Source organism: Leptodactylus fuscus, chromosome 2, assembly GCF_031893055.1.
Source record: "Leptodactylus fuscus isolate aLepFus1 chromosome 2, aLepFus1.hap2, whole genome shotgun sequence".
Classification (NCBI taxonomy): domain Eukaryota; kingdom Metazoa; phylum Chordata; class Amphibia; order Anura; family Leptodactylidae; genus Leptodactylus; species Leptodactylus fuscus.
The window spans coordinates 52211070-52237044 of record NC_134266.1 but is presented as its reverse complement, the minus strand read 5'-3'; the positions used below and the strand labels follow the sequence as shown (position 1 = coordinate 52237044).

Here is a 25975-nt window from a genome sequence, read left to right as displayed (position 1 = left end):
GATCCCAGTCCAGAATTGATCTAGATCTAAAAAAAATGCAAATACAATATATTTTTATAATACAAATTTCATTCCAAAGCTTCTTTAGTTGTAAAAGAAATGCAAAAATTCTAGTATTAAAATTTCAACACCCTCAATGATGTCCAAAAGCGGACGTTGTGTTGCGACAGTTAATACATAACACGCCAATAAACTGCATTTAACAGTCTCCTACACAGCAAAAATATTATAATAATATAAAAAAACATAATTATTTCATTCTCTCTGGTTCATGATTTTTACAAGTCGTGCGAAGTGCAGAAAAAAAATTGATATTACACCAGAACTACTATATAGAAAATAGGCGAAAATGTAATTAAACCTATTTTTCCGTAACCTTCCTAGTTCTTACATTCTCGTATGATGTAAAAACTCGCTATCTAGTCAGTGAAAATTGGCACGCCACATCAAGCACGTCACAAGCTGGGATCTGAGCTTTCTGTAAAAGCTGTGATATGGTAGAGGGTACACTGGTTTCCGAGTGTGGCGCAGAAGATTAATTTTGCTGACAGCCACTGGTGGAAAAACAGAGCGGGATCGTTTATTACGATCATATGTTTAGAAATGACAACTCCAGGCAAGACAGAGAAAAAGAGAGATATGCAAATGAGGGAATATTAATTAACCAACAGAGCAAGAAAGTATATTAATAATCTCACAGAAACCGTTTTCTTCCTCAACAGCCATTCCCTGGAAGAAAATAGGCATCGAGGGCCAAAGAATATGGGCAGAGAACATCCAGATTAATCACCAGGCAGTGCTCATAAAATATATTCCTATACAGTCTCCAACTTATGTTTTCCAGCAGAGACAATTAATTTTCCTGACTGAACACACTGAGCTACTGGCATTGTGCAATATGGCTACTTCTTGTTGGGTTTGATTTTGTACAAAGTCCACAAAGTACCCCATGCACCAGAAAACCCAAAGAGGCCACCAGCTGACAGGACCTAGAATAGATTCATGCCCTCTCATGATAGGTTCACATTAGCGTCAAGCTGTCCATGTTTTGGTCTATTTGAGAGCCAGAGGTGGAATGCTAAAACAGTGGACATATACAAAGTACATTGGTCCTTATTGACAATAATGGAATCTGTTGGGTGTCCATTGTTTCTAATGTGGATGCAGGATTTTTTCGTCTGGTCATTTTAGGTAGACACTGAGACAAATTATTCTAACAGAGAATTTGACACATTTGTGAACAAAGCCTTAACCTTCTTTACTAGTTACATAGTAGATGAGGTTGGATGAAGACATCAGTCCATCAAGTCCAACCTATAACCCTACAGTCCCCTACAGTGTTGATCCCCATGAGGTTTATGCCAATTGCCCAATTTCAGGGGGAAAAATTCCTTCCGACTCCAATCTGGCAGTCAGTATAAAAACCCTGGATCAACATGTCCTTAAAATCTAGAGTCCATAACCCGTAATATTGTTCTCTTCAAGAAAGGCATCCAGTTGAGTTTAAGAACTCATTCTCTTCTTCCCATATTGCTGATATTGCACCTAATACACCTATAGCTTGAATCACTCGTTGGGCTCGTTCACACGGTGTAATGTGCCGCGTGATGTGGCACGTGTACGCCGCGGGACCCTTTGCGTGCCGTACATGCACATTGATTTCAATGGGAGCGGGGATCGTATGCGCTGCACTAGTTTGCAGCAGTGAATAAATGCACGGCCGCAAACTAGCGCGGCGCATACGATCCCCGCTCCCATTGAAATCAATGGGAGCGTGTATGGCACGCAAAGGGTCCCGCGGCGTACACGTGCCACATCACGCGGCACGTTACACCGTGTGAATGAGCCCATAGAGACAAAACTTTAACTACAGTATAATCCACTCAATGAACAATCTACATGTCAGTCTTTACCTTGACGACTCATGTTACGTAGGTAGGTTTTTTTCTTAAGTTATTAATTTCCGTAGACCTAATGTAGATGTTAAAGAGAACCTGTCACCTAGAAAATACTATTCGAAATATGAGCATAATGTTACAGTGAAAGATGAGTTCAGGAAGTTGATATATAATATAGACTATCTGGTCTAGCCCAGGATCACCCAATTATATGGCCGAATTAGCGTATTGGATACTAATACTTACAGCATCAATTGCTCAGGAATGGTAGGGGCTACAGAACATATTGCAACTGTGCCAGAAAGAGTTGGATTTTGTGGGAGTGTTGAAGGGTCCTCTTTAAAGAAAACCTAGATTGATTTGAGACTGTAAACCATAATAAATCCAGAAAAAGAGCCCCACTTAGTACGTGGAAGCAAATGTTCAGCCCACTAAACATACAATTCCAAAAAGAACAAAAAGTGTCTAAAACATAACTTTTACTATTATTGGTTAAAATTTAAACACCATAAACATTAAAAAAGTCCCACAAGGGTCAGACTGTATGGGAAAGCAACCATTACACTCCTAGACCACACCTGCAAAAGAAGGGGACACGGCGGTCCACCAATGAAATAAAACCAATGAGTCTTAGGGCTAGTTCACACGGGGCCAAAGGGGCGGATTTTGACAGCGGAATCCACGTCATAATCCACCCTTTTACAATGGTGGTCTATGGAGGCCACTAGCGTTCTATTTTAAAAAAGAAGCGAGCTGCTCTTTCTTCAGGCGGATTCCACGGTTTGCTGAGCCACGGCTTCCGCCTGGCAGCCGCAGCCTCTGGTGTCGGCCCATTCATTTGAGCCGACTCCGGGGTGGGGGAAGCCGTGACCGTGACATCGTGGCAGGCGGGTTTTGGCCATATTTTGATTTGGCTCCTCGAGTTAAAATATGGTCAAAATCCGCCCCACCGCCCCCCGTGTGAACAAGCCCTTACAGTAAAGCAGCAACAGGCCAGGATAATGTAATATATCAAAATGAGTCCCTATATTTGGTTTGAAAGGGACTGTGTTGACCCTAGACAAGGGACAAGGGACAATGCCCTAAACAGTGTGTGCCCTGACTGGAACCTCGCCCAAAAATGGGATCCCTCAGATACTGACCCTAATAAAATATCAATGAATATGAAATGACAAGGTAGAATGAATTAGCATATGTAGTGTGATGTTGTTCTAAGTATGTTCTGTATGTTCTGTTCTGCTTACTTATTCTGCTTTGTCTGCCTAGCAACAGTGAGGTAGTAATGGAGGAGGAGCTGAGCTGAGGGGGAGGGGTTGTTAGACAGGGAGCCATGATGGAGCATGGAATAAAGTGTTCTGATCTACAAGAGTAACCATCTCATAGTGGACTTATTCCAGAAGACCTGCATCCTCACTACAACACTACATGTAGCACAGCCCAACTAATACTAACAGCACCAATTGCTCAGGAATGGTGGGGGCTACAGAAAATATTATAACTATGCCAGAAAGAATTGGATTTTGCAGGAGTGTTAAAGGGTCCTCTTTAAAATGAACCTGTTAGATTGATTTGAGACTATAAACCCCCATCCAGAAGTCCTTATGGACCAGGGGTTTAGTGTCCCAAATAGCCATGTTTTAAAACCATTCACACCTTTAAAAAATACACCTTGTTGCTTTCCTTGCGAAAAGTCTGCTGAGTTTCATTGTACTCATCTCTGGTGTTCCCAGCACCTATGCAGTTCTTCAGTGAAGCCGGGGATGTACACTCTGGCTTCACTGCGCATACGCCAAACCTTGAGTGCACTCTCCTGATAGAACTGTGCTGGAACAGGGAGTCATTTGCAGGGTAAGTATAAAGTTTTTCTTTTTAGTGCACAGATGGTTTTAGAACAGGGTGACTCCAAATCCTGCTGTCTTCAGATCAGATGGTATGTTCAACATGACAGATTCCCTATAAGTGAGCTTTATTAATGTATGTTTAGCACTAAAAACTGTAGTCAGACATTGCTTTACATTTAGTTCATTGGTTTAGGAGCTGATAATCGAGTTTACAAATCTTTGTACAACATACGGATGGAGCTGTAATATATACTGTACATTAGTGTTTGCAACTACAGAGAATGTATAGTTAAAGGGAACCTGTTACATTGAAAATGCAGTCCATTTTGGAGGCAGTGGGCCTCACAATAAGGAACTGAGCAGATCGATACATAGTTTTGTGGGAACAGATGTATTATGATTTATTGCACCCTGTTATGTATTGGTCTGAATGTTTGTTCATTCCGGGCTAAAGAGTCCAGTGATGGGTGTCATTCAATAACTAACAGCCTTCCCTGCATCCGTGTCCGCAATAAAAGTAAAAAAACTTTATACTCCCCCTACCCCTATACTCCTTGCAGTTGTGCAGTCAATGTGCAGACAGTTCTTTGAGTACACCTCAGCTTCAGGGCACATGCCCTATAGTTGTGTGCTCCTCCTAAGGACTGCCCACCTGACAGTAGAGAGTATGATTGTGATGAAAGTTGCATAAGTAATTACTCAGGAATGGTAGGGGGCTAGAGAAAAAACTCCAACTGTGCCAGAATCAATGGAGCGTTGCCTATTGAAGAGTACAAAGAGTTGGAGTTGGTGGAGGTGATAGATGAGAGGGAGTAAGGTTACAGGATCAGTCTCTATAAGATTTGTTTATAACATGCTATTGAGAGACATAGGACAGGCTATATGCAAATTTGCTTCTTATTTGGGATACATTGAAGTATTAATGACAAAGATGCATATGACATAGAAACACACTTACACTTGTATGTCCAAAAGGATTCTCTTCTCCTCCTCTACGTGGATACCCCAAATGCAATCCTGCCCCTTACCATAAGCTTCTGGCCAGTTGGGTGACAGAACCACTCCAGCGGAGTCTGTGATCTCCCCACTGCAGACAGCTAATGATAAAAGAAGAGTTATATAGTTGGCTTTCTCCCCTGATATAATGGCCTACATTCAATGTAATAGTATTAGTACATTTTATTGATGAATTTATTATTTATATATTTTTTAAGAAATCTAAGAACTCTACCATTAACCAGAATTGCTACAAATAATCATATTCATATTAAGATTGAAAGTATTGTCTATAGTTGGAGTTAGATGTCACCTCTGCAAGCAGGTTCTGTCTCATTCCACTGTGGATCTCCAGAATCTTGGCATTCAATGATGGTAGATCCTTGCTCCAATGTGTATCCAGGATCACAAGTGAACTCCACAATACTTCCAACAACAAAGGTTGGATCACTACTTGTAAAGTTGCCATATTTTACAAAAGGTTCATAGCAGTGGCCTTGCTCATAGGCTGCAGAGGAAAAAAAAACATTCTTTTTACGCTGTGCATTTTTGTTTGTAAAAAGTACAATGGCTACAGTCAATTGTGATAGATAGAGTCTAAATTTAGGTAAAGTCAAGTGGGGGTCTGACCAGGAGAATCTGATCACGAGAATGGGGGGGGGGGGGTCTGTGCTCCCTCAATGATTGGAGTGGCAGACTGCGCATGCGCTTTACTCCTTACTGGCAGAGAAAGCCAAGCCCTGTGCTCAGCTTCTCTTCTGCAGTCATGTGCATTCTCAACTTGCCACTCCATTCATATGGGGCATGGGAACCCTCTTTTTGTGATTGATGGTGGGACCCTGATGGACTTCTTGGTCACCTGGAAACATTGTTTATAGGGGTGAATATTTCTGCACTCTGGCGCTGTACTAAACACCATATGGTGGGTCATAGAGTGCCTAAGAGTCTGTTCTGTAAGGCAATGGTCCCCAACTGTTTTTTCACCAGGGACCAGCTTCAAGCGAGACCATTTTTCCATGGCCAGGCAGGGTGGGGTGAGGGAGGGGCAGGGCTTTGGTCAAATGGGGGCGGAGTTATAGGCAGGCTCCACCATGTGGATGGGAAGACTCTCTCCCGGGATGCTCTTTAGGGCAGGTAAGCGTAACATGAGCATCTGGCATGGCGAATCGCTAGACAACAAGGCTGGATACTTTGTGCAAGGCCAGATTGCTATGGTAATGTATAAACTATCGAACAGCGTGGCATTCTTAGCAGCTACAGGATGCCACACTACCCGATACTTTAGCGTTACTATAGCAATGTGACCTAGCGCAAAGGATCCAGCTAAGACTGAGGCCAGCCCACTGGACCAGCAAAAAAAACCCAATGGCCTGGTCCTGGTCCATGGACTGGTGGTTGGGGACCCCTGCTGTAAGGCGTTACATGGCAGCAATCTGTCAATAGGACCATGCTTCATGTAATATTTGTTACCTTTGGATTATGAGTTACTGTGTAATTTCTTGTGCTATATATTTTTACCTAGATCTTCACTTAGGCACTGACGTACACAAGACAGAAATGTAGCAGGGTCCCATTACCAGGACAAGATTCAGTTAGTGGTTATACTGTACAGTCAGCTATTAGAAGTAACCCATAACTAAGAGTGTTTCACATGTAAGAGAAAGCATTGGCGGTCCCACTGGGGTGTGGCCATGCTTCGGCCGGGAACACCATGTTGCAGCACCAATATGAAGGTACACATTGTGTAACTATTGGAATTGGGTTGGTCACACAGATCACTTGTACATCTAATATTCGTCCCATAGGCTGTACCTGTGTACAAACTATCTGGCTATGTGTAACATTGCTCTCTGGAAAACGGAATTACAAATACAAGAATATGGTAGGGTAAAAAAAGACTTAAGGCCAAAAAATAAGGTAGCAGTACCTTGATAACGGAGCGCCACCCCCGTAGAGCTGCCGCTGCTATCAGTTGTTAGTTCTATAAAAAAGTGTTGAGCTGTGCTAAGTAAACCTTCAATTGGAAGATATTCCACTTCATAGGAGTCATACACAGGCGGGGAGTCAATGGTATTTCCATCTCGTATGATGAGCCTGCGGGGCAAACAGGAGACATTATCGCACTGTCGATACGTATTCTCAAGTTAGCAGCGTGAAGTGAACAAACACAGAATAAGCATGAAAGAAAGAAGAAATTTACGGTAACTTTAATTCCAACTTTTGCCTATTAGAACATTATTTTAAGTAGTAAAACCGTGTTTTAAACTATTGATCCAGCTCTGTAGCGGGCAGCAATCTAGATTTCTTGAGATGTATGCTCCGAGTACTGTGTTTTACAATATTGATCTTGAGCTCTACTGAGTTTCTGTCTGGTTTTCTTAGAAAGTACTGTAATCTGAATGTGATCTTCTGTTGGGTATTGAGGTACAGAAAAGAACTCACAGAGGCAAAATATTTCTTTACAATGAAAGCAATTGTATCCGCTAAACCTGTTTGCCATGGTTACCACCAACTTCCAGATGCAATTTATGTATCCAAGCGCAACTGCATGTATATTCCCCCGAGCCATTACTGTATTTTACATAAGTCACTTTTCTTTAGAATATAAAATCTTTTGATCAATAATTGTTAATAATATCATAGTAAAGTTTCTCAATATAATGTCAAAACATTTTTCAGAAATAGCATTTTGCAATTGTCCATGGATATACCAAGCTTGGCACAATAGGTTTACCCAGGGGCGTAACGATCGTAGTTGCAGGGAGTGCGATTGTGACCAGGCCTGACAAGGTACAGGGCCCGCGCCTGCTAGAGATGGCCGGGGCCTGGTACCACTATGACAGTGGTCGGAGAAAGCCTGGTTCCCTGACCACTATACAAATTGTAAATGAAAAGGGGCCTCGGCATGTCACCAGGTCTCTTTTCAATAGATACTAGCCAGGGGAGGGGACTTAAAATAATAAATAGATATACTCACCTCTCCTCAGCTTGCCGTCCTCTTCCGACTTGTGACTGAGGACTGTGATCGGGCCCCAGTGGTCACATGGGGCGCAGTGGCGTAATGACGTCAGTGCGCCCCCACGTGACCGCTGAGGACCAATCACAGGCCTCAGCAGAGACGATAGGAAGATGCCGAAGATGCTGCAGAAAGCCAGAGCCAGGATGTTCAGGAAAGGCGAGGCAAGGTGAGTATAGTGTTTATTATTTTGATTCACCTTCCCTGGGCCTCCTATTATTATACTCTGGGGGGGACCCAAACAAATGTTTGCACCCAGGCCCACAAGTCACTTGGTACGCCACTGGGCTTACCTGTCATCATCCTCAGCCAGGGAGACTTTCTCAAAATGTAGATGAAGGCGTTGTGCTGGAGGAGCCTCTAGGACCCAATGGCAGGTTAGGTTATTGCTGTAGTTTCCTGGGAAGTTGGGTGACACCAGGCGTCCGGTAGTGATATTTTTTATGAGACCTCCACAGGCAGCTGAATAGAAGATTGAGAGGTTGAAGAGTTAGAAATATATCTTGCAGAGAATTTCATTTTTATATTTAGGGAATGAAATGTATTAGTGATTGTTTGCCACAATGTTAGCATGCATAGACGTAGTCCTTGTGGAGCGGAGAGGAGTCGGAAGTTTTAATCAAAGCTAAATGTTTAGATTTTGGGTGTGCTAAAGGCTCTCCTCATTCAACTAAGCAGCTTCACACACACACACACACACACACACACACAGTACCACTTTGGATATCTACCCGAGGCTTATACTGTACTTTCCTTGAAAGGTCACTAAGTTTTCAACAGACTTTGCATAAATCAATAGTACAAATGAATATAAGAAACTTTGTAATACTCCATCTTTCTACACTTACCAGGCTCCTTTCCTGTCCCCTACCAATAAACTTCAAAGCAGAATATCTGCTAAATTCCATGTCGCTAGAACTAGAAGGAGACAAGCTCTCAGAAGTGTCATAAAACTGCTTACAATAGAAGTCTATGGAGAGAGAAGTGAGCAAAAGCCCAGTGAGCGAAGAAAGATAGAGGCACAGAAGAGACTGCTTTCTATCTCACATCAAGTACTTTATTAATAACAACAGAGGTCAGTTCTTCTATGTGATGCCTTATATGGTCTTGTTGCAGGCTCTGAGTGTGAGGGAGAGCTATGGAGTAGATTCACCTCTACTTTCTGTGTGCTGTCTATGGGAGACATCATAGCACCTAGTATGCACTATTGCACTGTACTATGAGAGCGGTGAGGAACGCCTCCCTCCCCTCCTTGATAATACACGTTCATAGATGAGTACGGGGGAGGGGAGGGGCGTTCATGGCTGGGTGGTAAGGAACTCTCCCTCTCACAGTACAGCGCAATAGACACTGCTGTGAGGAAGGGTGTTCCTGACTGACTGTCAGAAGCATCCTTCTGACAGTGAAGGGCTACGGCACTGATAGCTCTTCACCAGGGGCACAGAACAGGAAAGCTGATAGTGTGTTGAATTCAGCGCACTGTTAGCTTTCTAGTGGTGTATTACACCGCATGTGCCCCAGGTAGTGAAAGGTCCTCTTTAAAGTCTGCCGAGGAAAGATCTAAAAAGGAGAAGATAAAAATGCAGAATATAATATGACCAGAAATAGTGTTACGTATATATATATATATATATATATATATATATATATATATATATATGTATATATATATTGTATATTGTAAGCCGATGGCTGGTCAGGTAATGGAGGGGGTGTACATCTCACCCAGACTACTCAGTTGGGTGAGATGAGAAAACTCCAGGAATGTCTGTTCTCAGCAGACAACTTTTGTCTGCTGAGCATTTTGGTAAATTCTGGGCTGGATTTTTAGGAATGGCAGGTAGGTTGGTAGTGGGACCTGTCATTTCACCCCCCTCCAGTCCACACTTTGGGGGTGTTCCGGCAGCGAATTAGCTGCAGAGAGTCTCCTCGTCAAGGAGTCTTAAGAAGCCAGCTCCAGCAGCAACACTTGGGCAGAGTTTGGCTGGAGAGCTGACAGAGAGGTCATATTTTTGGAGCTGTGTCCTGAGTGATTCTACTGGCTTTTGATTTCTGTTATTCTAGGTGAGGTAACCTATTCTATTTTTAGTTAGAGCCTAGCCGGGCAGGTATTTATTTTTGTATTGTTTCCTTTTGTTGCAGCACTACCTTTTTTGAGTGAAAATAAAACTCTACCTTTGTTTTGGACTAAAAGAAACTGTACTTGTGTGTCTATGCCACCCCACCTAGCAACCCCAGACCCTGACAATATATATATGTTGTACTATTAATTTACGTGAAGTTTATTAAAAGGTTAAGCATCGCTGCCAAAACTCCTTCTGTACAACCCAAAAAATCTGTCTAACATTATAGCATGCTCAGATATTTCATATTGTTCTTGAGGCAGAAATCCATGTTTCATCTCATTGTGTTGCAAGGTACTAATTAGCAGGTAACGGGTTATGTCGGAGCTCCGAGAGCTGACAACTGATGTGTAAGGTAGGAAAGCGAAGATCACTTGTGGTAGTAAACAATAAATACTATAATGTAGGTCATGATTATTAGGCTTAACCATGTGTGTTCAAGGCTTTCTGGGTAGCTACAATACATATTTATAGATATACAGAAAAGAGTGGATTACCAAGGTTATTGCAAACCAACTATATGTAGCAAACACTCTAATGTTTAACATGTCACATGTCATACAAACATAAAGATTAAGGGGGTTACCCCATGAACATAACCATATTTAGATTTGTACAAAATAAAAATTTTGTAACTATAAATAATTAAAAATGTTGCAGAATTTTAAAGATTTTCTCTAACCATCTTAGTGGTGACGGTCAATGGATACGACCATGAATACAGGAGCTTTCTATGATCTGGAACTTGTGAGAATCCTAGCCATGATTTCCTTATTGTGGACAGGTTATGAGACAAGGACAATACATGTATGAGAAGATAACCTGGCCACAATAAGGAAATCATGGCTGGGTTTGTGACAAGTGCCAGACTATAGAAAGATCCTGATTCATGGTCATATTCTTTGGTCGGAAAAAATCTGTAAAACTCTAAAACATTTTAATAATTTAGATTTTTGCAAAAATGTTGAACTTTAAATTGTCTACAAATATAAAGATTAAGTTCATGGGAAAACCTCAAAAACCACCCATGAATAATACAGTACTGTTATAAGTATAGAATAATATGGAAACCTTAGAAGTGCATGGACAGCTTAGAGATTACATTTTATTTGACAAGTAACATTTCCATAATAGAAGACTGTCAAAATGAGTTATGTAATGCAAGAGAAATATCATAGAGAAGTTACATTACTATTCTCCTAATACAAGACTTTACAGATGTAGCAGTCACCGGCTTGTCAGTGCACATCTAGTATCCGTGCCAGCAACCCATCAGCTTTTTATTATTAACATTGTCAACCATTAGGTGTCAAGTGAACAGTAATGGGGCACATTTATAGGGCAATGGACAGTTTCATGGAATACATCTGGAACAGAAGATAAGACCTAAGATTATGGCCATGTTTATACTGAAAATAAAGGACATTTACTATTATTTTGATTTGACAAAGCTAAAAAGTGGCTTCTAAAATTGTGCCAAAATTGTGTCCAATTTGTGCAAAAAATTTGTGACATTCATCTGATTTCATGTTGTTAATGTGAACTAAAATAGTAGATGAATTATATTAGATTTAGGTTTTCAATGCTAAAAGTTAAAAAAAAAGTTGCCAATAGGGTTGAGCCGATCTTGAGATTTCAGGATTGTTTTTAAAAAACGATTTTCAATCATTTTCCAGCTGATCCCGATCGTGAAATTTGCTCAATCGACGATCGGGATCCGATCTTACCCGATCCCGATCGCTCAACCCCATTAATGATATATACGTAAGTGGGGTTGAGCCAATCTTAAGATAACCTCCAACCTCGATCTCGCCGGAAAAGATCGGGATCGGAATTCTGATCTCAATCGTGAAATTTACTCGATCACCGATCGCAATCCGATCTTTTCCAATCCTGATCGCTCAACCCTAGTTGCCAATACTGCAAGTGGAGCAAATACACGGCAGCTGACACGTAGCAGATGTGAGAAGGAATCCAAATTTCCAATAGTATGAACCTTGTAGTAAATTTTGTGCAATTCTCACTAACTATCCTCTCCATTTTCATCCTATAACATATGCCATTGTCAAAAAATTATGGTGAGAGGGTGAGACTTATAATGAGAGAACTTTTTCAGGCCGTTTTGCTGGAGGCTAAGCTGCCATAATGCTCCAAATTTATCAAAATAATCGCACAGTGTTTGATACATTTGGCCCATCTATAGGTCTAGCACTTCCATCCTGAGATGATACTCCACATTCTACGCCAACTCCTTCAGAAGTGAGATTGAAACAACTCTTTTAAAAAGTTGCATTTGATGAATTTGACATACATCAAGTTGACAGGCTAAACATGCCCAGTGTCCTACCAACTTCTCAGAAGTGGAACGAGTGGTATAAAAATATAACGTTGCAAACTTTTTATGCACAAAGACCCAAAAAGTCACAAAAATCTATATAATACCACAATTTTGACATGCTTCATAAATCCCCTTCATAAAATGTTCTATGTAGCCTATTAGAAATGCATTTAATCATGATGCAAGCAGGTGGTCACCTGTACTATAAGTATCGGAGAGATTGGTGGGTCAACACTCAGACTAAGTTACCTCTTTTTTAACGCCTCTACCTCATAGATTGTAAGCTCTTGTGACCAGGGCCCTCATTTCCATTGTGTGAAATGACTATTTCTTTGTAATGTATCTTTTTGTCTGTACTTGAACCCTACAAATTGTACAGCGCTGCGGAATATGTTGGAATATGTTACAAACTGTCTTTCAGCGTTCTGGTATAAGGAAATCAAAGCCTCAATAATCCAAAGCGGAATTTGGAACATATAAAACACTCTTACTTACCTCTCCTGGCTCCGGAAGGCTTCAGGCCTACTTGGTGATGTCCCAGATGTCACATGGGCCTGGGCTTGCGTCCTTATGCGTCGCGATGCAAGCCCCTGCTCTCGTCACGTCCCGTACATCATTGGAAATGTCCAACATCTGCAGGGAGTGTGCCGGAGCCAGGGAGAGGTAATTAAAATTGTTTTTTATGTTTGTATCCTCCCCTGGGTCACCGATCATTATACTCTGGAGTCTGAAAAGTCCCCAGAGTATAATAATTGTACATGGGTGGCCACAATGGGGCATAATACCATGTGCAGGGGCCACTATGCAGCATAATACTTTATGCAGAGGCCACTGTGGGGCATAATACTTTGTGCAGGGGCCACTATAGGGATTAATATTGTGCGCAGGGGACACTATAGGGCATAATACTGTGTGCAGGGGCCACTATGGGGCTTAATAGTGTGTGCAGGAATGCGTGAGGTAGGGTCGTTGGTTGGTCAGTCAGTCGATCAGGGTCTTCGGGGTAGAGGGGACCATTATTCTAGAGTTCCCCCTATCTATTTATATATATATATATATATATATATATATATATATATATATATATAGCGACTCACAATCTAATTTCCATATCAGTATGTCTTTGGAGTATGGGGGGAAGCCAGGGTACACGGAGCAAACCCACACAAACACGGTGAGCACTTACAAACTTCATGCAAATGTTGTCCTTGGCTGGACTCAAATACTCCAAGGTGTCATTGCTAACCACTGAGCCACCATACTGACCATATAGATATATACTATATTTATATATGGCTAAAATAAAGATCCATGAACTGATTTTGTGAATGTGACTCACACAGCAAACGCACACATAGAAGATAAGACTACAAGACAAATTATGTTTTCTGTACACCATAAGTGATATACCTATACATTACAGAAGAATTTACCACCATTCATGCCACTTGTGTAACTGAAGAATACATTTTACATTTTTCACGTTTGCTTCCTAACATGATGTACTCTTAATAGGGTTTTCCAAGTGCTCTTACCAGCGATCAATATAAACTCTGCTGTAACATCCAAAAAAAATCCAAACTAATTGCAAATGACAGACAGTAATTGATTACATAAGTATTTGTCTTCTTAGTTTCCCGAGTCTGGAGTGTGCTGGAGCACTGAACCACAGAGCATGGCTTGTTCTTTATGACTTGTCACCAGTCTTTGAAATCTTCACAATGGCAGTAAGAAGTACACTAAGCAATCACGAGACCTTATCCTCATCAGCTGGAAGAATGTATTCAATGACTGTATACATTTATTATAGCATGTGCTAGATACTTAGTGTGCTTTACCTCTACATCACAACCATCAGATCAATAGATGAAGAATTGCTGTAGTAAATTCTTAGCAATGTCTTCCTTAAGGCTCTATGCACATGACTCTGACCCATTCATCTCAGTGGTCACATACACATGCCCCCATGTATTATCACTGTCATGTGTATTCGGCAGCAAGCCCAAAGCAAAACTCAGGACAGGTCCTATACTGGTCAGTTTTGCAGCCTGGGCTCACTAGATAAATTAAATGGGTCAGTGGACCCACGAGCAGCACAAGATGTCTTCAATGTAACATATGAGCAAAAATTGGTTTTAACAGAAAGATCTGCTAGTGCTATTAATGGGTTAATAAGTGCACCCAAATACCTTTAGCAGTGTTCTGAGTGATTCCTGGGTTTCTCTGGGAGCTCCTAGGATCCCCAGCATTTGTTTACATGGGTAACTTACTATTGTTTTATCCTACAACTACCATGATGCATTGCTCTTCACTCAGAGATGACTCACACTACCTCCCCCTCCGTCTCTCACTTCCTTCCTCACACCCCCTCTTTGTTTCCTTAGCCAGCCCGCTCACTACTAGCCCTTACTAACTAACTGAGCCCATACTCACCTTTCCCCGATGCTCCGTTATCCTCATTGCGCGTCCTGGTCCTTCTGCTTTGGTAGCTTCTCCCGAGTCTCTTCCAGAGTTCCACTGAAGTCGCTGATTGGTCTCAGCAGTCACGTGACCACTGAGGCCAATCATCGGCCTCAGGAACATGACCCCTGATTTCACAGGTAGTGAAATCGTATGCCATTTGCTGATTGGCCTCAGCGGCCATGTGCAATCAGCGGCTTCAGTGGAACTCCAGAAGAGACCCGTTCAGCAGTAGAATTGGGATATGCCAGGAAAACACCAGAGCATCGGGGACAGGTGAGTATGAATTTTTATTTTATTTTTTCAATGCCCCGGCTGATTTAAAAGTTAAAAGAGTTGTCCATTTGTGCATGGACAAACTGATTAATTACTTTGGATTATGCAGTGATGAATAACACATCCATGCCCTACTTCCATCATCACTGAAATGCCTTATTTTGCTGCGCACAGAACCTTATATACTGTAAATGACATCAGCACTTTATGGTGTCCACCTACCGCTGACTATTGGCTGAGAGTCAGGGGATTCTAGAATATCACAAGGCTCACAGGCACGTGTGTGTTCTGTATTTTCACTGTGCAATACATATGGAGGCGGCCTTTTTTTTGTCCTAGATGAATTGTAATTTGGAACATTTGGGTTGAACCCGGCTTACTTAATTGGTTTACCCATCTCTAGTGACATATCCATACATACCCTAACCTTATATTGAGTATATGGGACATCACACAAGTACAAGTATGATCATATGGCTTTATATGAGACTATCTTCATCCGGGAACTCTAAGGTATAGACAGTATATTAGGAAGTGACAAATCTTACTACGTGGAAACCATTTGCACAGAATTTTTTTAAGACTGGAAAAACTTTCAAGTGTTCAACATTGGTGAGAAAGATTTTAAAAATGAAACCTAATTTTATTTGCACGTTATGATAAATAGCAATGAGTACATACTTTTATTATGACATATGCTTGATCCCCAGACATTTCTTACCTATACATTGAGGAGCTCGACTACTCCAAAATGGCCGTGTTGCATTAAGACAGGTTAAGACATGTGGACCGTGTAATTGATAACCCGTGTTACAGTAGAAATATGCTTCTCCTCCAGGGTGCAAGCTGGTGACAGATACATCGCCATAAGCAGGTCTTTGTGGGAATCCACAGCTCAAGACGTAGGCTGCAAAGACAGAATTGTAACTGAATTAGAAGAGGAATATTGACTGTCCGGACATCTCAGGATGTTGTTGAGCACTGAAGATTTGATGACTTAAAGACAGTGTAATAAATCCTTGCACATTATTTGTCCATGTGGGATTATTATGGGCTAATCCATAGTCATCTATGGGTCACAGGCAACACTGACGATTACAAGGCTTGCGTAGCTCAGAGGTTCTCCTGCCTGAGTGATGGATCGGGTGAAATAAAGTTATAATGCCCCATCTCCATCTTGCAATGGATTTCCTGGACTGGGCGCTTGGCACCACTCATTAACTCCCAGCTTGATAAATTAGCTGTGCTGCTTTCCTAATGGGACCCATAAAATACTTGCTCTGTATCTGTGGCACTCCTCCACAAAGCACACCAGATACCAGGAGGGGAGAGATGTCACACAGGGATTGCCAGGGAAAGAAGAGTAAATGTGGAGCGTTATTCACGCAGTAATTGCCTCGCAGTGATATATCTCTCTTTATTATATCTGCAGAGTGTGCTAAACAAAGCAGGAATGCAAATCTCAGGCAAACACATGTACCTATAATGAGGACGAGATGGATTAATTTTTTACTTACACTTCTGGAGGAAGCGACAATAAATTCATAATATGAGGATGTATCTCTGGGTCTTCTCTGTACTTCAGAGGAAACAAAGTTACTAGGAATAGCTACATCTATACTCATAAAATGCAGCGCACAGCAAATCTTTTACGATTTCTGCCATGTTATATTACTGCACTGCCTTTGTATTGCTTTCTATTTTAAGGAACACACTAGGAAAAACGAATACACCGAGAGAGATTTACTAGATTAAATTTGCCAGAATTATGGACTCTATATTCGAGAATGGGGCACGCCTAGACGGAAAGGAGGTGTTGTTTAGAAAGAAGAGGCACAAGTCTATCTATAGAGGCATCTAATACAAAAACCTTGCAGCACAGTAGTGGCGTAACTAAAGTCTTATGGACTCCGATGCAATCTTTTGTCAGGGCCCCCAACCTCATCCCTACAGCGAATTCTTGATAGCGATGGTTATGGGAGCTAAAGGAGGTTAATCCACCTTAGTGTGGTTAGGGTAATCTGTGAGTCTCCTTGGTTTATGGGCCAGATGGAAGCTGCAATCTAAATACTGATACCAGTGCTTATGGGCCCCCTAAGGCTCCTGGGCCCCAGTGCAACTGCAACCTCTGCACCTACTTAAGTTACACCCCTGCATCACTGTAAAGTATGGAAAGGGGTTTCAATTCCTCCTTAAGGATAAGGCCCCACATATTGAGCCGCAGCAAAAAAGCACTGCAGGTAAACCTGTGGTGGTAATGTTTCTTCCCACAGCGCTTTCTACTTCCATTATATCTATAAGGAAACCACCAAAGGTATAACTGACATGCTAAGATATCCAAAACCACAATGGTTTTGTAAATCACAACATGTCCTCTGCACATATTTTCCCGCAATGTGTGGATGGGATTAGCTAGAATCCCATACACTTTGCAGGCACTGTAGAATGCCGCAGTGTTTACACCATTTGGGCCCCCGGCCTAATTCCAGTTCCAGAGAACCTCCACTGGTAAAAAAAAAAAAAATGAGGCAGAACTGCCAAAAAATGGGATCTTATTATCACCTAAGCAACAATGTTTCAGTCCATCAAGCTTTTTCTATCTTTGTATAGATATATAGAGCGCCAACTTCTTGTTGCGGTGCTTTAGGCAGAAGCTCCTGCACTTCTCCATGTGCTTCTGCTCTCCCTCTCCTCAGACTTGTCAGGCTCTCTCCTCTTCATCTCCTTGCTCTGATCCCATAAGGGGTACACACCAGATATCTCAGTGTCTTATAGGGCCATAGTTCTCCTCCCCAGCCTATCCCTGATCGTCCAGTCCTATCTAATCCCCTCCTTCAGGCTCTCCTGAAGAAATATATGTTCACAGTGTAGCTTGCTCCTGCAAGGGTATCTGGTTTGGTTTTCCTGTGTACTGATCATTGGCATACTTTCTGACTGTTTGTTCATCCTTAATTGACATTTCTCATCCTGAATTTTTCAGTTCTTTTATTGGTATTGGTAGCGGTTAGTAAATAGTTCATGAATTGAACATATTTAGTACCTGTTATATTTCTAGGCGACTATCATTGAAAGGTTATGGACCTGTTCTGTAGTAACTACAATATAGTAATTATGTGTTACCTGTTGATCCATATTAGGCCAAAAGATGGCAGTAGAGGACAATGGAGTGAATGGTTGCTGCGAACATAGGGAGACGTTCTTACAATGTCATCTGTCTAGCGGTACCACTTGACCTGAGGACAAGGCTAAGACTTCTTAGTCACAAGTGTAGACCTCATTATTTCATACACTTATGTAATACGTACAATTGTAGCTAGAAGGCCAGGGATTTATGGTATCTGAATTCTACTCTGACTTGTCGAGAAGTCAGCAACCTTTGTCCACACTAAGACTCTATGCCAATGGCGGCATCCAGGATCTCTGTGCCCATAGAAATCTGATACTGGCACATCTGGGATTTTTTTTCGCAGGTTTTATGCCATTAGCTATTACCTGCTATTAGGAGAGTGTCTCCTATAGGTAATACACAGACCCATATAGAGGATCTGATATACAGCTGGTTCAACTGAATCCAGTTTGTGCCAAAAGAAAAGACATATCCTCCAACTTTTTGGACACTTAAAATTTGCTGAACGAATGTTTAACCTTTGTTTGCCTCTATTTTTACAATATTAGCACAAACGGTATCTGAAGTTGGACATTATCACATATTATATAGGTCAGGATCTAATATACAGTTAGGAACCAGATAGATAGTTCATGGAAAAATATATTTAAAGTGTTTCTCCAATTATAAAACCACTTTTCATAAATGAATAGCGCAGGTGAATATAAGAAACTTTGTAATGCATCTTATTAAAGAAATCTGTATATTTCTCCACTTATTAGGCTCCTCCTCTCTCTGTATCTCCTTATCAGACTGTTTGCTTATATAGAATCCATGTCCTCAGTTCACACACAGAAGTCTATGGAGAGGGGAAGGGCAAGCTGTGAATTGATTTATTGCCACATTATGTGCAGCTACAGGTTGTTTTCTTGAAGGATAGCAGTATTAAAAGGCCAGTGTTAAAATAGGCTACCTGACTCCACCCCCTCCCCTCTCCATACACTTCTAGGCAAATAGTAACTCAGTTTGATAAATGGAGATGGAAACATATTTCTTAAGTAAGATATATTATAATGTTTCATATATTCACCTGTACTTGTCATTTATGAAAAGTTATTTCATTATTGGAGGTGCTCTTTAAATTTACTAATGCTCACCTATCTCCAGCATCAAAAAGAGAGACATTTAAGGATCAAAGAGGGACACCAACACCTTTGCCATCAAAAGGTTCCAAAATAGGGTTTTGATTTTTGGGGGCTTATTTAACAAAAAATTGTGAAATGTTGCATTTTTGCACCCTCACTCCTGTTGAGAAGTGGATTGGAAACTGGCCAAGGTTAGACTGATTTGCTGCCGAATTTTTACAAAGTCACAAACATTTTTGCAATCTCACATTAGTCATAGGAAGTTTCATAACATGTGACCTAAAGATTTGCTAATTTTATCAAATGTTATTTGATGGATAATTTTGACATAAATAATGGCAAAGCAGACTTTGCCTCATTATTCCTAAAATTGATCCATTTTGGTATTCTACCCTCGCCTTGCTCTATTTTATATGTCAAAGAATATAGCATTGTATAGTTCTGCTTCTCTGAGCGAGACCAAATCACAATCTGTTTCCAGTCACAGTACACTGTCAATTCTCCATGCTCCTGTGAATGTAACACACTGTGCCTAAGAGATTGTGCATTCTAGAGGTAGAACATGAAGGACCTGGGCTCCGATGCACAATGTGTAACAGTACCCCCCGCCTACCATGTGACACGTGAATCTTGTGTTACAGAAAGGCACTCTTGCATACAAAGACCCAGGTGAACTTGCCACCTCTTCACCCTATATAGTTGTAAAGAACAGGCACAATTTTTTGAGAATGGGTAGACATCAACTTTTTATGTTACCATGGTAGAAGGCAAAGCAGCTACTACGGGACCCAACAATTACGAGGTCTCATTTCCACTTTGACTTCGGATGCCACAGTGATAACTATGGATCATGGAAGAGTTGTGGAAAACTGACTGCACCTCCATTACTTTACTGGGATGTCACGGAGAATATAAAGATCATAATCCTTGCACTTTGACATCACTTTGTGAATTATCCCTATAATGTGACATCAATGTGTGTAATATTCCTATACTATAAGATCACTATGTTTACCATTCCTATATTCACTGTGTTCATCAAAGTGTTTATTCCCCTGGTACCGAGACATCACTGTGTGCCTTATTCCTGTACCAGGATATCACTGGTGTGTATTATCCCAGTACTGCAACATCACAATGTTTACCATCCCTATATTGTGAAACCAATATGCTTGTTACCCTGGTATTATGACATCACTGTGTGTTTTATCCTTGTACTGTGACATCACTGTGTGTATTATCCCTGTACTGTGACATCACTGTGTATAGTATCCTGGTACTGTGAAAGCACAACGTTTACCATCCCTATGTTGTGAAGTCACTGTGTTTACTATCCTGGTGCAGCGACATCACTATTTGCCTTATTCCTATACCTTGAAATCACTGTGTGTATTATCCCTGTACTGTGACATCACTGTGTGTATTATCCCTGTTCTGTGACATCACTGTGTGTGTATTATCCCTGTACTGTGACATCACTGTGTGTGTAGTATCTCTGTACTGTGACATCACTGTGTGTATTATCTCTGTACTGTGACATCACTGTATGTATTATCCCGGTACTGTGACATCACTGTGTGTGTAGTATCCCTGTACTGTGACATCACTGTGTGTATTATCTCTGTACTGTGACATCACTGTGTATTATCCCTGTACTGTGACATCACTGTGTGTATTACCCCTGTACTGTGACATCACTGTGTGTATTATCCCGGTACTGTGACATCACTGTGTGTGTATTATCCCGGTACTGTGACATCACTGTGTGTATTATCTCTGTACTGTGACATCACTGTGAGTATTATCTCTGTACTGTGACATCACTGTGTGCATTATCCCTGTACTGTGACATCACTGTGTGCATTATCCCTGTACTGTGACATCACTGTGTGTATTATCTCTGTACTGTGACATCACTGTGTGTATTATCCCTGTACTGTGACATCACTGTGTGTATTATCCCTGTACTGTGACATCACTGTGTGTATTATCCCTGTTCTGTGACATCACTGTGTGTGTATTATCCCGGTACTGTGACATCACTGTGTGTATTATCCCGGTACTGTGACATCACTGTGTGTGTAGTATCCCGGTACTGTGACATCACTGTGTGTATTATCCCTGTACTGTGACATCACTGTGTGTATTATCTCTGTACTGTGACATCACTGTGTGTATTATCCCTGTTCTGTGACATCACTGTGTGTATTATCCCTGTACTGTGACATCACTGTGTGTATTATCCTTGTACTGTGACATCACTGTGTGTATTATCCCGGTACTGTGACATCACTGTGTGTGTAGTATCCCGGTACTGTGACATCACCATATTTACCATCTCTATATTGTGAAATCACTGTGTGTATTATCCCAGTACTGTGACATCACTGTGTGTGTAGTATCTCGGTACTGTGACATCACTGTGTGTGTATTATCCTTGTACTGTGACATCACTGTGTGTATTATCTCTGTACTGTGACATCACTGTGTGTATTATCCTTGTACTGTGACATCACTGTGTGTATTATCCCAGTACTGTGACATCACTGTGTGTGTAGTATCTCTGTACTGTGACATCACTGTGTGTATTATCCCTGTACTGTGACATCACTGTGTGTATTATCTCTGTACTGTGACATCACTGTATGTATTATCCCGGTACTGTGACATCACTGTGTGTGTAGTATCCCTGTACTGTGACATCACTGTGTGTATTATCTCTGTACTGTGACATCACTGTGTGTATTATCCCTGTACTGTGACATCACTGTGTGTATTATCCCTGTACTGTGACATCACTGTGTGTATTATCTCTGTACTGTGACATCACTGTGTGTATTATCTCTGTACTGTGACATCACTGTGTATATTATCCCTGTACTGTGACATCACTGTGTGTATTATCTCTGTACTGTGACATCACTGTGTGTATTATCCCGGTACTGTGACATCACTGTGTGTGTAGTATCCCGGTACTGTGACATCACCATGTTTACCATCTCTATATTGTAAAATCAATGTGTTTATTATCTTGGAATGATGACATCACTGTGTGCATTATGCCAGTACTGTGACAATCACTGTGTATAATATCTCGGTACTGTGACATCACCATGTCTTACATCCCTATATTGTGAAATCTCTGTGTTTGTTACCCTGATAATGTAATATCCCTGTGTGAATTATCTGTACTGTAAAGGTCACTATGTGTACCAGAGACCAAAATAATTGTACCCTTCTCAGGTATTGAAATTCTTGCTTTAAGTGCTCATAGTAGAGTGGTACCCCATTACAAGTGGGAGCCCATGGTTACTTGTTACATCCCTGATAGACATGGATAATCTTCAAACCTGAAATCTCTCTGGACTAGTATAAATCCTTCAGCTATCCTCTTTTGTAAAGTCTATAAATATTCTCCTAAGTATCCTTGCTACCGTATGCAAATACTAAATTTCAGAAGGTGGAAACGATGGACACTGTAAGAATTAACACTCAGCTTTCCACAGACCGTTAATGGCATATAAATCTGCATTATTATACAGCGTTACAGCCCCCTCTCTTCCTCCATTTCCTCCCTCACTGTGATTTGCCTGGTCAATGGCTGTCTTCGTTGTAATTTTGGCAACTATTCATAAACCAGGAAGAACAAGATGGACACAGTGAGTGGCGCCATTCACCTCGCACACTGATATTGCGATGCTTTGCAGTAAAATTTGTATATTATAAGTATAATTTACATTTGTCAGATGGTTATTTTTATTGTCACATCTTTGGCTCTTCACGTAACTAATCTCCTATTTTGTGCATTTACTGTACATATTATCCCCTTCCCACCGATGCCAAATTTCATTTTTGCGTTCTTCTTTTTTACTTTATGTCTTGTTAAAAAAAAACCCATAATTTTCTTTATTTTTCCATTCACAGAGTCACAGAGCCATTTATATTGAGTACAATGTTATGGGAAGCAAAAAAATTGTGCGCCATTTTCTCTTGTAATTTTTCCGACGTCTTCCCTATATTTTGTGGGCCAGGACTATCACAGCAACACCAAACTGATAGTTATTTCTTGTTTTTTTAAAAAAAATAAAAAATTTAAGGAGAAAAAAACCATACATAGACATATTGCTTGCATAGCCGTACTGCAAAAGCTGTAACTTTTTATATTACCAAATACCCAGCTGTGAAAGGTGTAATTTTTTGAGGATATGTTTTTATTGATATAATTTTGGGGAATATGTGAGATTTAGATAATTTTTTACGTTTATTTATTCTTCTATGTATTAAAGGGAAATGGGGTGATGTGAATTTTTAAATACTTTTTAAATTTATTTAATAATAAAAGAAAAAAATTAAAAAAAATATTTTTTTAATTTTTTTTTTTTAGCCTCCCCCTAGGGGCATGAACCTATGATCATTGGATTGCTTATGACTTAGGCTAAAACCTCTGTATTACTAATGAGGACTGCCAATGGCAGATCTCAATTGTAAGGCTCTGTTCTCACGGAGTAACGCGCCGCTCATTTAGACACGTATACACGTGTCAGAGCGCGGCGCTTCAAAACAGATCCCATAGACTTCAATGTGTGCCGACATACGCGCGATACACATTGAAATCAATGGGAGGCTTTCTAACCCATTGATTTCAATGTGTATCGCGCATATGCCGGCACACATTGAAGTCTATGGGATCTGTTTTGAAGCGCTTCTCTCTGACATGTGTATACGTGTCTAAATGAGCGCGTAATATTGCTGTGGCAGGCCTCCTCAGAAGGCTCCTGGTCATGGCAACCAAATAGTTCCTGCAGTTTTACATAACAAATTTTGGATTCACACAGCAGCTGCAAATCCTGTCCCAACCACAGGTCTAATGGTTGGAAAACAGAGATGCTATAGATTCGGGAGGGATTTGTGGCTGTAATATGGTCCATACAATATGGATGTGTTATGGCCATGTAAATCCGACCTTAAATATGGTGTCTGAGATATATAAAAAATTGAGTGGTCTTGGACTACCATAACCAGTCATTGGCTTCAGTGGTCACGCGCCATTTATGTGTCAAATGATGACAAATGGAACATGACCACTTCTGTTCCAGCAGAGATCGGAAACTCCCCTATTCAACCCGGACAAGGGAAGATTTACAAAGATCTTTACCCCAGAATATATAGATGTGTTAAAATCTATTGGCAAACATTGTTTTTACAAATCTGAAACAGAACCATGTATAGTGTAATAAGTGCCGTGGTTCATAGTAACCCATTCCCCTCTGCACACATTACAGGGACAACCCTGCCATTACAATGTGCAGCAGTCGACACGCATTGTCTCCACTGATAATACTGAGATGCTCATTATGCCAAGATGTTTCTCGGAGGATCCCCAGCGACTCTGACTGTCTGTTAATTTGTCCCTGCTCGCACTGTGATCTTTTCTGTAGTGCATCCTATTGTTGCAGTCAGGTTCAGGCTGAATTTTGGGTACCATAAGATTTCTTCAGCCTTGTATGCAGTAATTTCTTTAGCCTTCAGCCATAACACTCGTACTGATAAGGCTAGTGACACCGCAGGTCAGATCAAACAGATACTGAGTAGTTCTCAGATTCTGTCTTGAACAGCAGCGCTATATTGGCGAATATTCAGATCATACTGCTTTATTTGAAGGAACACAGAAAGTGCCCAAACATTTTCCCAGCTCTTCTATTACCTCCCAACTGTCCCAGATTCTGCTGGACAGTTCCAGATTGTGGGTCCTGTCGATGGGAAGTATGTCCCGGATTCAACTCATCTGCATCTGGAGTGGCTGCAAAGGAGTTGACTACAATGGTGAAGCAGAAGCGGACAGCTCCTGCCTCACCACTGTTCCCCTCCCTATACTTCAGTCCCTGGAGCTGTAGGCGTGATGTGATATCAGAGAAAAGAGACAGCAGGGGAACGATGAGAGGTGAGTGTTTTTATTATGTTAAACTTTGCGGGGAACATTAGACTGGGGAGAGATAAAGGGGGACATTAGACTGTTGGCAGATGTAAGGGGCAATTAAACTGGAGGCAGATGAAGGGGGACATTAAGCTGCTGGCAGATGAAGGGGACATTAAATTGCCGGCCGATGAAGGGGGACATTTAACTGGGGACATTAAACTAGGGGCAGATGAAGGGGATCAATTAAACTGTGGGCAGATGAAGTGAAGCTTTAACCTAGGGACAGATGGAGGAGTGGACATTAAACAGGGGGGAGCAGATGGAGGGTGATATTAACCTGGGGGCAACTGAAGGAGAACATTAAACCGTGGGGGTAGTCGGATAGGGGCAAGTCTACCACTAGCTACAAAATGGAATCCTTGAAAAACATAACATAAATCTTAATAATAACCTGTTGTTCCGACTCCTTTTTGTACCAGGGCATCTACCACATGGGTTAACCCTTGCTGAGCAGCTCCGATAGCCTGGCTCTGTCAATTGAACAGATCAATGCATCTCTTACACTTTTTTTATAGGAAGACATAAGCTAAGAGGCCGGATATCGTTGGCTGTCATTGTGATATATTGATATTTATCCAGCCAGGTTAAACACTCAATTGGTAGCAGCCAGCAGCTCAATAAATGCCATTAGGGAAAGTAACCACAGCAATGTAGTCATTCCCTGGAGGCGAAACACTGGGGCAGGATGCATATGGCTGGACTTCAGGTACAGTGAGCCCGTGCCACAGCACAATCCTGAGAATAACCCATAAAATCTATCTACATTTGTCCGGAACTTCTTAAAGATCCCTGTGGATCA

At 41.2% G+C, this 25975-nt stretch overlaps 1 protein-coding gene across 1 annotated transcript in view; it reads right to left on the bottom strand.

The window, feature by feature from the left end:
• SEZ6 (seizure related 6 homolog) overlaps positions 1-25975 on the bottom strand; it is a 481362-nt gene that overhangs the window by 32712 nt on the left and 422675 nt on the right. The window contains exons 5-9 of the mRNA XM_075263749.1: positions 15670-15855; positions 8045-8213; positions 6663-6829; positions 5049-5243; positions 4698-4836 (exon numbers count right to left, since the gene is read on the bottom strand). Coding sequence (XP_075119850.1) covers positions 4698-4836; positions 5049-5243; positions 6663-6829; positions 8045-8213; positions 15670-15855 — 856 coding nt within the window. The remainder of the gene's footprint in view (positions 1-4697; positions 4837-5048; positions 5244-6662; positions 6830-8044; positions 8214-15669; positions 15856-25975) is intronic.